Genomic DNA, 16,361 nt, shown 5'->3' on the forward strand with positions numbered 1-16,361 from the left:
AGTGCTTTCCTATCATTTTACAAGGTTTATCATACCTCCGAGTTTAAATTAACTCTTTCAAGTTTTACACTAGTGACACAATGTGGTGCTTGCACATGTATGTTTGATTTATTTCACTTATGAGTATGGTCGCTAGTTGTAACCATTTACCTATAAAAGCCTCGAGTTTATCTTTCTTTATAGCTGTGTAATTGCTAAATTGTGGAAGCAACCCAAATGTCCATCCACCGAGGATTGGATAAGAAAATTGTGGTACTTTTATATAATGGAATATCACTCAATTTCTAATTGGGTTATTTGTCTTTTTCTTATTGGGATGTAAGTATTCTTTATATATTTTAAATATATCTGCTATTGGATATATAATTTATAAATTCTCCCATTCAATAGGTGGGTTGCCTTGTAACTTTCTTGATGTTATCTATTGAAATCCACAAGTTTTAAATTTTGTTTGAGTTGTTTATCTACTTTTTCTTAGACTGATTGTGGTTTTACTATCATATCTAAAGAAACCATAGCCTAATCCAAGTTGCAAGGATTCATGCCTATAGTTTCCTCTAAGAATGCTATAGTTTTAGACCTTACATCTAGATCTTTAATTCATTTTGAGTAAATTTGGACATATAATGTGAGCTGAGGGATCATCTTTATTCTTTCATACATGTACATCCAGTTGCCCCAGAATATGTATCAAAAGGACTGTTCTTTCTGCCATTACATGGTCTTGAAATTTTTGTCAAAAATCAGTTAACCACAAATGTGAGGTCTCATTTCTGGTCTCTCAGTTCTGTCCCCTTGATCTACATGTCTGTCTTCTGACAGTACCACAGTATTTTATTTCCTGTTGCTTTGTAGTTCCTGAATTTAGAAAGGGTGAGTTTCCAACCTTGTTTTCCTTTTTCAAGATTTGTTTATTTATACTGAGTTCCACAAATTTCCACATGAATTTTACAATCACTTTAGGCTCAGAAGTTAATTAGGATTTTAATAGCAGTTACACTGAATCTAAAGATTATTTTAGGGAGTTTTCCCCTCAAAATATTAAGCCTCTGTTCAGTGAACCTGTCTTTCCATTTATTGTTTCCAGCAATGCTTTGTAGTTTTCAGAGTATAACTTTTTCATCTGTTAAATTTATTTCTAGGTATTTTATTATTTTTGAAGTTGCTGTTAAAAATATTCTTAATTTCATTTTCAGGTGATTCATTACAAGTTAGAGAAATATAATTGGTTTGATATATTAATCTTTGTATATTACCCTATAACCTTACTGAACTCATTAATTCTAACACTATTTTAGTAGATCACTTAGACTTTCTACATATAAGATCACGTCATCTGCAAATAGAAATAGCTTTATTTTCCTTTCAGTCTGGATGCTTTGTATTTCTTTTTCTTGCCTAATTCTCTGGTACAATGTTGGATCAAAGTGGTGAGAGCAGACTTCCTTTGCAGGGAGGAGAGCATTCAGTCTTTTATTATTAGGTAGGGTAGCTATCAGGTTTTCATATATAGCTCTACCATATTTCCTCCTAGTCCTAGTTTTCTTTGAGGTTTTGTTGATTGTTTGCTTCTTTATTTTTTTACTATAAAGGAGGTTGAATTTTGCCATTTTTTTCTGCATTTATTTAGGACATTTAAAAAATTTTTATCCTATGGATATGGTATATAACATTATTTGATTTTCAGATATTAAACCAACCTAGGCTTGTTAATTTTCTAGGGTTGCTATAAAAATACCACAAGATGAATGGCTTACAAATAGAAATTTATTGTCTTGTAGTTCTGAAAGCTAGAAATCTGAGATAAAGTGTTGGTTGGACTGATTTATTCTGAGGGCTGTGGAAGAATTTGCTCCATACCTCTCCCATGGCTTCTAGTGGTTTGCCAGAAATCTTGTATTTCTTGTGTAGTATAATTACCTCTGTGTCTGCCTTTATCTCCACATGGCATTTTCTCTATATGCCTGTTTCTGTAAAAATTTCCCCCTTTTTAATATAAGGATACCTGTTAAACTAGATTATACCTTATAATCTTGAACCCAAATGGCCTTTTGAGCCAAAATCAAAGGCATGTGGACCTGAAAGACTTGATCTCCAGGACTTAACCTAACTAACTGAAGACAGGTAAGTGAATATTGTGTTATTCTAAGAAATTTGAAAGTGCTGGCACTGTGCAGAACCTGCAGTCTTTTAAAGGTTTTTTGGTTTTTCTCCGGTACCGGGAACCGAACTCACGACCTTGCGCATGCCAGGCAGGCGCTTTTGCCACTGAGCTAAATCCCCAGCCCCCCAGTCTTTTAAAGGTAGAGAAGGATAAAAATAAAAAGAGGGGATGGATATAGATCTGTAGAATACTATTGTTAGTATATACTTGAGACTACTGACAAATCTCATTTCCTTTTTCTTTCAATAAGGTCAGCAACAAAGGCCTTCAGGCCTGGAAGAGAGAAGACATTCTTGCCAATCAAATGTCCATTGCATGGCAGCTACCACAGTATGCCCTGGTTACAGCTGCAGAGGTCATGTTCTCTGTCACAGGACTTGAGTTTTCTTATTCTCAGGTAAGATTTCATGAATGAAAGTGAAAGAGGAAGTTCGATTCCCAGTACCAAAAAAAAAAAAAAAAAAAGAAAGAAAGAGAGGAAGAGGAGACATTGCTTGAAAGATAGTGGGTTTTAATTCTGGCACTGCCTCAAATGGTCATGTGATCCCAACCAAGACCTCCATCTCTTCTGGCCTCGTGCTCCTTGTATATGACCCTGAACACTCATCTTGACTTCCAAGTTGATGACAGTGCAGCGTAAGGGTCTGTGCTCCTTGGGTTCTGGAAAAGAACACTTAAAGATGCAGAGAAAGGCCTGTGGAGTTAGACTATCCAAGTTCAAATTTTGGCTGCATGACATTGTGTAAACTTGCACAAGTAAATTACCATCCTGCTACTGCTGTCTTTGTTTTCTTCATGCTGTTTTTCTTATATTTTAGTAATACTAATAGAATTTATATGTTAGGATTACAATAAAGATGATATGATAAAATGAATTATTGAATTAAAAGCTGTATTTTATTCTTTTAACACTATAACCATCCTCCGAATCAATGTGACAGCTAAACTTAGTGGAGGAAGTTCAAATCTGGAAGATTCTATGGGAGAAATTGCCCGAGTAGGCTCATGGGGCAGGACAGCGGTGTAGTTAGCCTGTTTAATTACAAATTTGTGTCCTCCCTAGGCTCCATCTAGCATGAAATCTGTACTCCAAGCAGCCTGGTTGCTGACAGTTGCGTTTGGGAATATCATCGTGCTTGTTGTTGCACAGTTCAGTGGCCTGGTACAGGTACGGACCCGGGGGAAACAGGATTGTATGTCTACCCACAGCTTTTCCTCCAACTTCCTCCTAACCCTTTCCCCAGTTTCTCTGTAGCTGTTATTCCCTACTGAGTGCTATGATGTGAATGAGTTAGATACACAGACTTTACCAGGAAATAGACATATGTAGGTGGCAATAGTGACCACCATAAAGCTTGCACGAGGAAAGACCAGTGAACCCAGTGTTCTTCCAGGAAGTCTGTCTAAATGATCCATCAGTCAGTCTGCTCCCCAGTCCCTACCCTGTAAAGATACTTTTTGTTTCACTTTTCCCCACATTCTTCTCTTATGTTTTTTCTTCCTACAGTGGGCTGAATTCATTTTGTTTTCCTGCCTTCTACTGGTGGTCTGCCTGATCTTCTCCATCATGAGCTACTACTATGTTCCTATAAATTCAGAGGAGATTCATGGGCCAGAAAATAAACATCATCTTCATATGCAAGGGAAAATGGTCAACCTAGAAACCAAGAATACAAAGCTCTGATGATCCCCTGCACTGATTCAGTTCCTGGCCATGGTGTTGAGCATATCTTAACTGCAAGCATTTGTTTCTCCTAGTAGACTAGCAGAGAAAGTTAGCATCATATCTGAGCTGATCTCCCCACCTTTCTTATATGAGAGAGGTAATTTTAGGGCTGTGGTTTCCAGTTCATCTTTAAACAAGACACATACACTAGGTGTCTTCCCATTTATTAGCAAACTCAGTAAATCCTGTATAGTGTAGTTCAAGCTGGCCTGGTGTCTCAAATGGCCACAAAACCGCAAATGTCTACTTAAGATAAATCTTTGTGGGTATGCAGAATTATGCACGATTCCTTCACAGGTCCTTGCTATTTAAAACTGAAAATCCCACCTTTTGGGGTACTGGTTTAGGGGCAACAGTGGAAAATAAAAACATGGTATTTCAAGTGCTTTATTGGCACTATAATTGTGCTATTCACAAGAACCTCAAAGATGGTGTGTATGGTAGAGCTGGCTTGGGAGCTGGCTTGTCAGCTCTCCATGTTTGATAGAGTCTTTTATGGCAGGAACAAAATGCTATTTTATTAATATATGTATATAATACATATATACATATGTATCTGATTGCTGTAGCATTAAATATCTCAGTGAAACACTCCTTTCTCAGTACTAACAGGTCTTAGAAACCATAGTAAAGATAGTAAATATTAGTAAATATAGTCCTGGAGAACAAGAGTATTAATAAAGTGTAGAAATCCTGATCAGCCATTCTTTCTCCTACAGTGAACATTCTTCCTAGAATTATGATGTTCCAGCCATGGACTATATCCTTCAGTAGATAGCTGTATGAAGAATAACTATAATTTTGCAACTGAATCTTTTCAGCATTGTGGAGACAGATTTTTCTGATTATATCTTGTTTTGATTATTGAAACAAATCATTAATAACATTATTTTTATAAATGCAACTTCCTTTTATAATCTTTCCACTTAGCCTCAAAGTAGTAACTTTGTTTTGATGTTTTTCCTGGTTTCCTTTTCCCACAATTTTAAAATATCATTTCTTCTTTTAGTCTTGCAAATTTTCTGTCCATCCAAAAAAGGCTAATGTTAATGCCTGGGTTTGAAGTTGTAAGTGGTGATACTCAATGAAAGGGCATGGCCTTCAGGAGGATCTTATCAAAATCTGTGTGTGGTAGGAGTAGAGCATGAGAGGGTTTTGCTTCTGCATGTATGAATGAAAAAAGATGAGAAATCTTACCTTGCCCACAGTGAATGAATCAGGGCACAGATCTGGGAAATGTTATGACAGTGTACTATGTCACCAGTGGAAAAAGTTCAGAATCCCTGTACTATAAAGCTTTGCTTCTGTGCTTTTTATTCCAGTCTCATCTAAAACAGTGTTGGTCTCACAGTGTCAATAAGGTAACAAGTAAGCGAATTGATTCTTGATTCCTGTAATAGTTCCTCACAAGGCAAAGCTCTATCCTTTCACCATACTGGTTTCTCTGTTCTAAGTAATACTCTTTACCTGAAATGCGGCAGTCAAGATTAAGGTATCTTAATATGTGATACCTGGAGCCAAATGCAACATTCTAGAAGTTGTCTGACTGGAAGAACTAGTACGGGCCATTCTCTATTTCCCTAAGCTTTGTATCATTCAATTTTAATGATCAAGATTTCAGAAGAACAGAAGAACCAAGGACACCATCCAGCTTTCTAGACATATTGATATAAACCTGTCTGTACTTCTTTAGAAAACAATCTGTTCATTTCTAACCATCTTAACCCAAACTCTTTTATAATTTTGCTTCAACAGATGTTAATATTGTTCTGTGAATAAAAGTCTCAATAGACAAATACATTTGGGAAAAGAGGCATATTATCATCTTCACAATATTTGCATATTAAAGATTCTGAGATATCCTGGATTAAAGGCACTTTGTTTTAAATATCCTTATCATTTTTATTGTTTTTATGTTGTTTTGTTTATGTCTTTGTTTTTGTTATTTTGTTTTGTTCTTTGCTCTTTAAAATAAAAAAATAAATATCCTTGTTCAATCACTTGTTGAGAAAGGGCTGCTAAAATATCTGCCGGTGAGAGCTGGGCATGGCGGTACATGTAATGTGCTATAGTGTCCTACAGAGCACTGCTTTCCACAGAACTGTTGGTCAGTCTTTATGCTGAACTACCACCATCTTCTCTGAAACTTTCTACTATGAATTCTTTCCTTTACAGCAAGCAAAAATAAGCATAACATCCTCTTTCAGGTGGCAGATTTACAGCTATTTGGGAAGGGCTTTCCTTTGGTATGAATTCCTTTAGTATTCATGAGGTGAAAGGTTCTTGATTCCTGTAATAGTTCCTCACAAGGAGCAGCTCTTTCTTTTCTTCATACTGGTTTCTCTGTCCTAACTAACTACCTGGAATGCGGCTATTAAGATAAAGGTATCGTAATATGTGATATCTGGTGTCAAATACAACATTCTAGAAGTTGTCTAACTGGAAGAGCTAGCACCTGCCATTCTTTAAACAAAGCACTCTGTCAAAACAGGTAAGGTAACATTAGATGTTTATGAAAACATCACAGTGTATACTTACCTAAAACCTGTCCATATGTGTACATCTGTGAATTCCATTCACTGGGTTAACTGTTGGAGAAATGAAGATGAATATTCTACTATGTCTGTTCTCAAAGTTACCCTGCTTATCTTGACTGACTGGAGAGCCCAAAGGTTTTGAGGAAGTCTTGGTGTGATGAGGAAGAGCAATAGAGACAGTGTGGCAAGAGTACCATGCAAAGAGGGAAAAGACAAAGGGGAAGTTAAGGATCAGATCATGTGGGGACCTTGTGACCATGGTAAGATATTTTGAGGTTATTCCAAGTGAGATGTGAAACCATTAGAGATTTTGAACATGAGAGTGCCATAATCTGGTTCTGTAGTCTAGCTGCTGAGTGGAGAATTATCTAAATACAAAAGGGAGTAGGAGCAGAAATCCAGGTAGGAAACTTTTGCATACTCCAAGCAAAAAATGATCATGGGTTGGACAAGGTACTAGCAGTGGAGTTAAAGAGAAATTGTTTGACTTGGAATAAACTGGAAACCGAAATGATCTGAACAAGCTTGAAAGAAATAAACCAATGCTAATTTCTAGAGTTAGACATAGTGAAGATGAATCACAGTGCAATCTTATGGAAGTAAAAATGTTAGAGTGATGATAGGTTTAAAGTAATCATTTTGTTTTGGACACGTTGAGCTTCAGGTGGCAACAGCATGTAACTAGAAACATTAAGCTTGCAGTGTCCTTTTATATTTTTAAGCTGGAAGTTTCTTATACAAATCTGATGTTCAAGTAAAAGCTGAGGGCTAGAAGTATAAACTAAGAACCATCAGCGTATAAATAATATCTAAAGCCATGAAATTGGATAAGATTTCATAGGAAGTGACTGTATCTAGAGAAATGGTTGGAGAACTGAGTCCTGGGGTCTAAAGGAAGAGGAGGGTATAAAGACAATGAGATGGGTGACCTATGAAATGTGAGGAAACCTAGGAGAATGTGATTTAATTGAAATGACATGTCCTTTATTATAAAAACCAACATGAAACCATAATCTTTGACCTAATGGAAGCACTTGTTGCTCTTAGCAAATCTAGGTTATGGTAATTTCTTTTTAAAAGTTTTATTAGTACCTGTTTTGTGCTACATAATGGTTACATTTATTGTGGGGAATTGGTACATGTACACAATGCATCTATTTTTTCCCCTCCCACCCCATGGGTTATGGTAATTTCTATTCAAGTTTAACTGACTGTGATTTCTTTTTCCTCCAAAATTTAATTCAAATCAGTTTGATTCTCTCTCTCTCTCTCTCTCTCTCTCTCTCTCTCTCTCTCTCTCTCTGTCTCTGTCTCTCTGTCTCTCTGGCATTGTATCAGGAATTGTAAATTAAACATATGATTACAAATTGTCTCACAAAGGATTAGATATGTATAAATATCATTTAAATAGTAATGATAATGTTACTTGACATCTTACTTTTCCATGCATTGTCTAAATCCCAGTTCATAGACCAAATGTTGTGTAAATTCATTAAAAAGAGTAATTATTTCTGGCCTTGGGAATTTGGAAAGAATTCGTAGAGTATATACCATTTTAGACTGATCTTGAAAGTAACAAGGGTTTGGGACATGAATCAAAGGACAAGAAATCATTCCAGGTAGAGAGTCTCTCACACACAATGAAGAGACAGGAAAACATGAGTGCGATTGGGGAAATGATAAGTAGCCTGATTTGTGTGAAGAGCAGTAATGGAAGCTAGGATGGGAGAAGTTGAATATTGTTAATACAATAGATCCAAGTAAACAGCTCCAACTTAATCTATCCTTTTTTTGTCTTTTTGAAACAGGGTCTCATTGTGCAGTTCAGGCTGCCCTTGAACTCACTTTGTAGCTCAGGCTGGCTTCGAACTCACAAACAATCCTCTTGCCTCAGCCTCCCAAGTTCTGGGTGTGCCACCACACCAGCTTAATCCATTTCTTAGCTACCACTCTCCATGGTTTTTCATCTCAATTAGAGTAACACTCAAGTTGTTTTAACCTATCTATAGTGCCATACATAATCTGGGCTCTGCCTGAACTAATCATTACCATTCTGTGTTCACTTAACTACTAAAATCCAACTACACTAGCCATCTTTGCTTTTCAAAATGCTACCCTTGTTCCTGGATATGATCTTTCCACTACCTGTGATGTTCTTTCCCTTGCTCTTCTTTGTACTTATTGCTATTTTTTAGGTTACCTGCCTACCTCTTGATCTCTCAATTTGAAATAGTCACCTAGTATAGCATGTATAAATGTGAATTTCTGTGGGGAAAAGGGCAAAGGAGTCAGTTCCATTAGTAACTACTTTTTGAGCACTTGCTATGTTTCAGATACGCTGTGTACAAAAAAAGGCAAAGATGAATGAAACACAGTTCTTGCCATCTGTGAATTCAGACCTTTTTCAATCTTCATAGTTTTTTTCAAAAGATCATGTTTGCCTGAATGTAGTATTTGGCTCTCAAGTCTTTTATGTCTTATCTTCTGCAGTCACTTTTGGAATCTTTGCCATCCATAGACAAAAAGCAGTAACTCCCAGAACTCACAATTCTCTGGCTTCTTTTAATTCCAAAGCCCTCCAATTTGTCCAAGGGTGACTCAGTTATCCTCAGACTAAGATTTGCCACAACATAAATATCCTTTCAAAGATGCTACCCTAAAAGTCTCTTATTATTGAAATACTTAATCTGTACTTTTACAACTTTATCCTCTCCTCCATTAATTTCACTGTCCTTCTGCATTATGACTTCCCACTGATACATCTCACTTCTCTCAAGTTACACTTTGTCCTGGTTTCCTATGCCTTGAAACTAGCCTGGGCCTCCTGACCAATTATTTTAGCTAGGCATTTGCTACACCTCAGAATATTTGGCCTTCCAAACCTTCCATCAACCACTGCACAAATCTATAAACATTACTTCCATTCCTCCTGGGCTGCATGAAACTGTAAGAGAAAATCACAAGACTGTGATCATGTGGCTCAAAATTCAACACTAGTCCTTTTCCAAATTAGGAACATAAGCATTATCTACAACTCCACCCTCTGCCAGCTTGTAAAACATATTCAAACTCTCACAAAGTCTAAGTAGGCTTTGAATCTTTCCACTCTTTTCTGTCCCACTTCCATTACAACAGTAAAGTTATAATCATGTCTCCAGATTATTACAATGCCTTTTATACTTAACCAATTTTTCCTTACATATTGGTAATATGTTTTTAAATCTGTGAACCATGTTGCTCTTGTGCTTAAAGGTCCTTCATTCTTCCCTATTTACTTTAAGAATAAACTTCCCACTCCATAGCAAGATCAGCAGTGCTCTGTATGACTTGGGCCCTACCTACCTACTTACCTACCTACCTACCTACCTATAGCCATTGGCCTTTGTCAGCTTGAATATCTCCATACACCCATGTATACACACAGATCTGCTGAGATTTCAGTCAGGACTGCATTGCATCTGAAGCTAATTTGGTAACTTTTGCAATATGAAGTCTTCCAAATCTTGAACATCATTTTTTATTTGCTTCTCCATTTGGGTTTATTATGCCTTTCTCTTTGTAATTTCTTGAGATGGATATTTATATCATTGATTTTTTGATCTTTATTCTTTTTAATTGCTATATTTAAACCATACTTTTTAAAACTATTAATTTTCCTGTAATCACAATTTGTCTTGTAACCTATTAGACTTTTTTCTCCTCATCTTTATCCTACAGTTTCACATTTCCCTCATAGTTTTCCCTTAAAATTGCATTCAAATGTCATCACTTTTATGAGCCCTTTCATGCTTTCTCTGGGGCACACATGAATGTCCCCACTTCTCAACCTCAGTAGTGATTTCTTTGTTATTTGGTGAAGATGTTCATTACCTTCTACTTTATGGCATTAGTGTGCTTTATTTGTTCCTGATTTTAGAGTGAAAGCCTTCAGTTTTTGTCCATTTTGTATGATGTTGGCTGTTGGTTTGTCATAGATGGCTTTTATCAGACTGAGGTAAATACCATTATTCTGATTCTCTATAGGGTTTTTATCATGAATGAGAGTTGGACTTTGGCAAAAGCTTCTTCTGCATCTATTGAGATGATTATTAACTGATATTGGGTTATTCAGAATTTTTACATTTTCTTGATTCAGTTTTGGTAATTTACACATAAGTATGAAATTGTCCATTTAGTCTGTGTTTTTCATCCTAAGAGAGTAAAAATTTTTCATGGTCTCTTGTTATTTTTAAGATATCTTTCTTTTCATGATCACTAGTTGCAATTCTATTAACCTATTCCAACCACAGGAGCAAACTCGAAAATTATACAACAAAATCAAACATATACCATGTACTTGTATGCAGTGATTTTCCCCTTAGTGGAGTGATCTACCCTCTTGCAGGGGACAGGAAGGGTTAAGATGGGTAGGGGACAGGATAAAGTGATGAATGAGGTCAAATATAAGAGTCAAGGCTGGAAGTCAAAGATTGATCACCCGAATTTTAGGAAACTGGAGGATGCAGGAGGGGAAGAATGAAATAGAATGTGAAGTAGTAATCAGAAAGAGAAGAAACAATGTTTACTCACTTGAAAGTTTAAGTTCAAAAACTAGTTGAGGAAAAAGAGAAAGAAGATCGATAGAAGAAAACAAAAGATAGGTAAGAAACCTAAACAGTGAAGAAAAGGAGGAAGAAAGAGAAGTGTGGAAACAAAAGGAAGAAAAGAAGAAGAGAAAAAAAAAGTAGACCAGAGAGTGGAAAAAAATCCAAAAACAAAAATAACCACAAAATACAAGAAAAAACAAGACAACTTCCCACCAGACAGGAAAGGAATAGCTAATCAGACAAACACGGAAGAATGAAAGTAGTAAAATACCTCTGGTGTTTACTGTGATAGTGCCCATGTCAGATCTACATTTAATAATTGCCTTTTTCAGATAATGTGCTGTATACTCCAGCCAAGATTGCCATGGGAATTGTGCTGGGAATGGAACTGATCTTGGCCTCTAGATGTGGGGGCTGGGACTGATCTTCTGTTGGTGGAATTCTCCAGAGCCCAACTTCTGGTTCCTCACTGTGTGTTAGACAGTTCCATGTTGCTGATCTTGCTGATTACTCCACACACCCTAGTCAGCTGTCCTGAATCTCATAGATTCCGGTCAGTCCACCTGCCAAAGGTGTGTGTGTGGGCAGGAGATGTAGCTCAGTGGTAGATTTCTTGCCTTGCATGCAAAAGACTCTGGATTCAATCCCCCTCAACACCACAAAAAAAAAAAAAACCCACAAAAGAAAAAAAAAAAACCACAACAGGGCTGGGGATTTAGCTCAGTGGCAAAAGCGCCTGCCTGGCAAGTGCAAGGTTGTGAGTTCGGTTCCCGGTACCAGAGAAAAACAAAGACAAAACAAAACAAAAAAAACCACAACAAAGGCATGGGTGCACCTGTGTGCCAGGGACTGGCCTGTCCTGGGTCTCGTGGGTTCCAGGTGGTCTGCCCACCAAAGGCATGTTACAATCCTTAGATTTTAGAATATTGTGATTACATTTACTTATGTGCTGTTTTCATTCATTTCAATTGTATATTTTATACCACACAGAAAATATATTATTGTTTCATATTCTTATTATTTACTTAGATTTTTCCATACAACACACTTTCTCTCTCATTTAATATCATGTATTTCCAGACATTTATTTGGAATCATTCTCTACCTATTGAAGACGCAAACATTTTAGAGAGATCTTGGGAACAAGAGAACTATAGGGAGTTTTGATAAATTCTATCAAGGCTTTGAATAGTACATAGCAACCTATTACATATTTCATGAACAGAGGAGTCTCCAATGCAAAGAAATGATAAAGAGATGAAATAACACTACTTAGCCAGGCAAGGTGGGGCTCACCAGTGCAGGGAGCGGCTGAAGCTGGAAACCGGTTACATGTGCAGGGGCAAGACAAGGCCACAGTGCCTAAAGCAATCAAGCTACCTCAATCTGGAGAAAAAAATCCTGCCTGGATAATTTCAGTCATGAGTTGCTAGGCAACCTTGTGTCTCATGATGCTAACTTTGTAAAAGTATAAATAAACACCCCTACTGTTGTTGTTCAGTTCTTCTCCTCCCATCAAGAGAGAGAGGACCTCTACCTGACCTCAATCTTATCTCTGGTCTATATTTTCCTAATCCCACCTGCTGTTTTTCCCTGGGACCACCGAGATCACCGTGAGTTCAAGGATTGCCACCCTCAGCTTCACAATGAGTTCGAGGCCACCCTGAACTCCATAGAAAGACCCTGTCTCAAATCAAAACAAAATATGCTAATTATTATGATTTAATCATTGCACATTGTATATACGTATTGAGCTATCACAATGCACTCTATAAATAAGTATAATTACTATGCATCTGTTAAAAAGAAAAAGTTTAAACATTGATAAGATCTAAAGGAATTTGGAAGGCTCTGCATCTTTAGCACTGCATGCATGGTCAAAAGATACTGACAGGAACCCCATTTATTCAGTTTTTTCTATTGGTAAAATTTTATTAACTATTATTAGAGAGGACTCCCACAAGAGGAAATAAAGTTTACAATCTTGAGTAAACATTTTTATGTGACAGTCTTCACAACCAGATGTGGTAGTGGTGGTGGGGGGTGTTAAACTTATAAACACCACTGATCTGTATTCAACTGGTACACACTAAAAATAGGATGGGGTAAACAAGTCATTAAAGCATTTCCACTGAACAAGTTTATTTTTTAATGATATTCTAATAATTTAGCAATTATATATGCTACATTAAAACATAAGCATTCTTCATTGCACATTTCAAAGTTGGAAGGACACTAAAGAGACAATTTTAAGAGGGGAAATATTTTTTTGAGTTATTTGGCTCAAAAATGCACATGGCCCAAGGCAACTTTGCACTGAAAACATAACATTTAAACTTTTGGACTTCAAAGCCAATGAAAACCTTTATCATAATGAATAGTGTGCAGTCTACTTCCTGTCTAAATGTCAGAGATCAAAGTTATGGGCTCTGTCAAAGCCTGGGAACAGCCCTGGCCACTGCTTGGGGAGGTAAATAGAGGCTTGTGTCTGGACCCTGAAGGCAGTAAGTCTCCTGCAACAGGCAATGGTGTGTAATCCTGGGGGCCAGGATATGGTGGTGGTAACTGGGACCAGGAATAAAATACTCTCTTGGCCCAAACAAGCCTAGAGATCTAAATGGTGTGTGTCCTGGTAAAAACGTCTCAGGATCCAGGGGCAAGTCTCCTCTTCCAAGCTTAATGGACACATACCAGCACCAATGGTGGAAGAGGTAGAGGAGGTAGCTTAGGACTGAAAGGAGCACAAAGCTGAGGTTGTGGCCCATATGAAAAAAATGGTGATAGAGGGCATCAAACAGGGGAGTCCATAAATGGCACCTCTGGGAAACGAGGGTGCCCTTTTGTAGCCCTATTAACCTTGCCCTCACCGTTCATTGCCTTTGTTGGGGAAGAATGTATGAAGCTGCAGTTCTTCGTGGGAGGTGGACTAGGCCCTATCTTCTGTCCCAAACTCACTTCTAGGCATATCTCTTTGATTGAAAGCAGCAGAAAGAAGCCACCTAGGAGGATCTTCAGTCAGTGCAGGGGAATCCTCTGCATCATTCACAGTGGCTCTTCTTGCCCAGCAGACCTCTCCTGGGAGGGCTTTGTGTATTTGGTCTTCCTGGCATTGGTTTTACAATCATAGGTTCATCTTGCCACATTGCCATCTTTGGGGTAATTTCCCATAATTTATATCTCAAGTTAGCAGCTTCATTTTTTCTCTTGAGCTATCACTCTTTCTGCAGCTCGAGCTCTGAGCCAGTTATTATGAGCTTCCTTCTCATGAGTAGCAGTTTGGTTTTTGAGTGAGTCCTGTTTTCTGCAATTCTATCTCCATTTTTTTCGATTCACCACTTGTGCACTTTTACTTCCTCTACAGCCAGGATCACCTTCTGATCCAAAGCAGACACCTAGCGCTCTCTCATGTTGCTCATATTCTTTTTGACTCAGTTTCTTTTACAGTCATCTCCTGTTGGTAAAAGTTCATTTAGAATCTCTACTTTCCGCTGCAGAGTTCTGTACTCCTCTTCCAGCCCAGCTTTGACAGAATGCAGTGAGCCATAGTTGTCTCCTAATTTCATTATTTGGTCTTCCAGGTTCCATTTAGTGAACATCAACCCTCTTAATTTGTAACAGTTCTAGATCCTCTTTAACTATTGATAGTGCAGTTTGTCTCTGAGAAGCACCCATCATATGCTTAGTTGATTTTTCACCTCACTCTGGTCACCTCCCACTTCTCCACTGGCTAACTCATCTGATTCATTTTCTGTTTTATTTTGACCCTCAGACTCAGTGCCACACTCTAGCTCATTCAACTGTGTAATGTAATTGGTATCATCTTTGTGAGCAAGCGCTACTTCTAAATCTCCCTGAGACTTCTCGAAGGATTTGATCTGCTCTCTGAGCTCAGCATATGACTTTTTCCAGTCTTCAATTTCTTGCTGCAGCTGCTCTTGTTGCTTCTTAAGTCTAGCATTTTCTTTCTGAACCTGGTGGCACTCAGACTTTACTTTCTCTTCACTAAGCTGAGCTTCATTTAGAGCAATTTGAACCTCTGGAAATTCTGAGGCATTCGTTGAAATAACATCCTTTAACTTCTCTCTAGATTTCTTGCTTTCCAGTATCAAATCCTGACTTTTGACATTCTCTTCTGATTCTAACATGAAACGAAGACTTTTAGCTGTGTTGTCCAGAATTTCATTAGCTTCTTTAAGTATTTTGAGTTTATTTTTATATTTAATTGCTTCATTTGCAAGAATTGTATTTTGTTTCTTGGTCTCTTGAACCCATTTCTTTAATTCCTTGACTTTCTGTTCATAATTTGTCAGTTTTTGTACAAGCTCTGCATTTTGCTTCCTAGTATTCTTTACCTTTTCAGAAATTTGCTGTTCAGTGACTTGATATACTCTATCCTTTACAACAAGAACAGTTCTCCAGAAAAAAATGGCAAAAGAGACAATTCCCAAGAAAGCAGTTAAGAAACACAGGCTTCCATGGTAGTCCATTAAAAGCAGGGCCTGGCTGAACATCACCAGGAAATGTAACAGCTAGCTCCAGGAGTTTGTTTATGAAGCCCAAGGCACAGAGGACCTGACGGGGATCCTAGAAGCTCCGGGTCCCCAGGGACTCTGTGACAGTCCCTACAGTCTATTGTTCAGGGCAAGGTCACAGAGGCAATACGGATTCCCAGGTCTCAGCGGATTCCTCCTCAGAAAGGAGCCAGCACTGGGAGGAGGTAGTGGATACTGGGAAAAATGCGCCTCCCTGGCAGCCTGAGCCTTCAGACCTGCTCCGACTTCAAGGCCAGTTAGTAGACGGTATCCATGGCAACGACAGCAGGCCTAAGACTGCGCAAGGGCCTGGCGGAATGAACCAACTGCGCAGCAGAAAGGGGGAAGGAGTTAGTGGGAGCAGGAGAAGCCAAGCAACGGAAACCCATAGGGGAGAGGAGGGCAGTCCCCAGTCACACGTGCAAACACACCCGGCCTCTACTGACGTCCACTGAGGGGCCCTGTGCGGATCCTGCTGCAGTCCTTGCCATCCTTTCCGGGTCATCGTTGCCCCATGCAATGTGGCCACATACATGGCCAGTCGGGGAGGGGATCTCTTCCAAAACTTGAAGGTACCTTATTATGTCTCGACTAGGTTTAGGACCCAGTACACGCAGGAAGCAAAGCCCAAGACTTGGAAACTGCAGAACTTTGAAGCCCTGTGCAAATCACAAACAGATCCCCTTAGCAAAGTGCGGATTTACTTACTCAATTCATTTAAGTAAATCTTTTACCCATTCATTGTCTGACTACTGGGCTATACAGACACAGAGGCAATCCGTGGGAAGATAGGTTTTAAAGTGTAAAATAATGTGT

The 16,361-nt window shown here is 38.2% G+C and overlaps 1 protein-coding gene and 1 pseudogene across 3 annotated transcripts in view; one reads left to right on the top strand and one right to left on the bottom strand.

Annotated features, from left to right (window-relative positions):
- The window catches only part of Slc15a2 (solute carrier family 15 (oligopeptide transporter), member 2), a 33,948-nt gene extending 28,168 nt beyond the window's left edge, over positions 1–5,780 (top strand). For all 3 annotated transcript variants that reach the window (XM_013515100.1, XM_013515099.1, XM_005386496.2), the window contains 3 exons: positions 2,415–2,561; positions 3,228–3,332; positions 3,672–5,780. In XM_013515100.1, the coding sequence (XP_013370554.1) occupies positions 2,415–2,561; positions 3,228–3,332; positions 3,672–3,848 (429 nt within the window). In that variant the 3' untranslated portion in view covers positions 3,849–5,780. The remainder of the gene's footprint in view (positions 1–2,414; positions 2,562–3,227; positions 3,333–3,671) is intronic.
- A 7,362-nt stretch (positions 5,781–13,142) lies between these two features.
- On the bottom strand, positions 13,143–16,050 carry LOC102023937 (annotated as a pseudogene).
- Positions 16,051–16,361: the final 311 nt, after the last annotated feature.

Source organism: Chinchilla lanigera, unplaced genomic scaffold (assembly GCF_000276665.1).
Source record: "Chinchilla lanigera isolate Chin_1 unplaced genomic scaffold, ChiLan1.0 scaffold00026, whole genome shotgun sequence".
Taxonomy (NCBI): domain Eukaryota; kingdom Metazoa; phylum Chordata; class Mammalia; order Rodentia; family Chinchillidae; genus Chinchilla; species Chinchilla lanigera.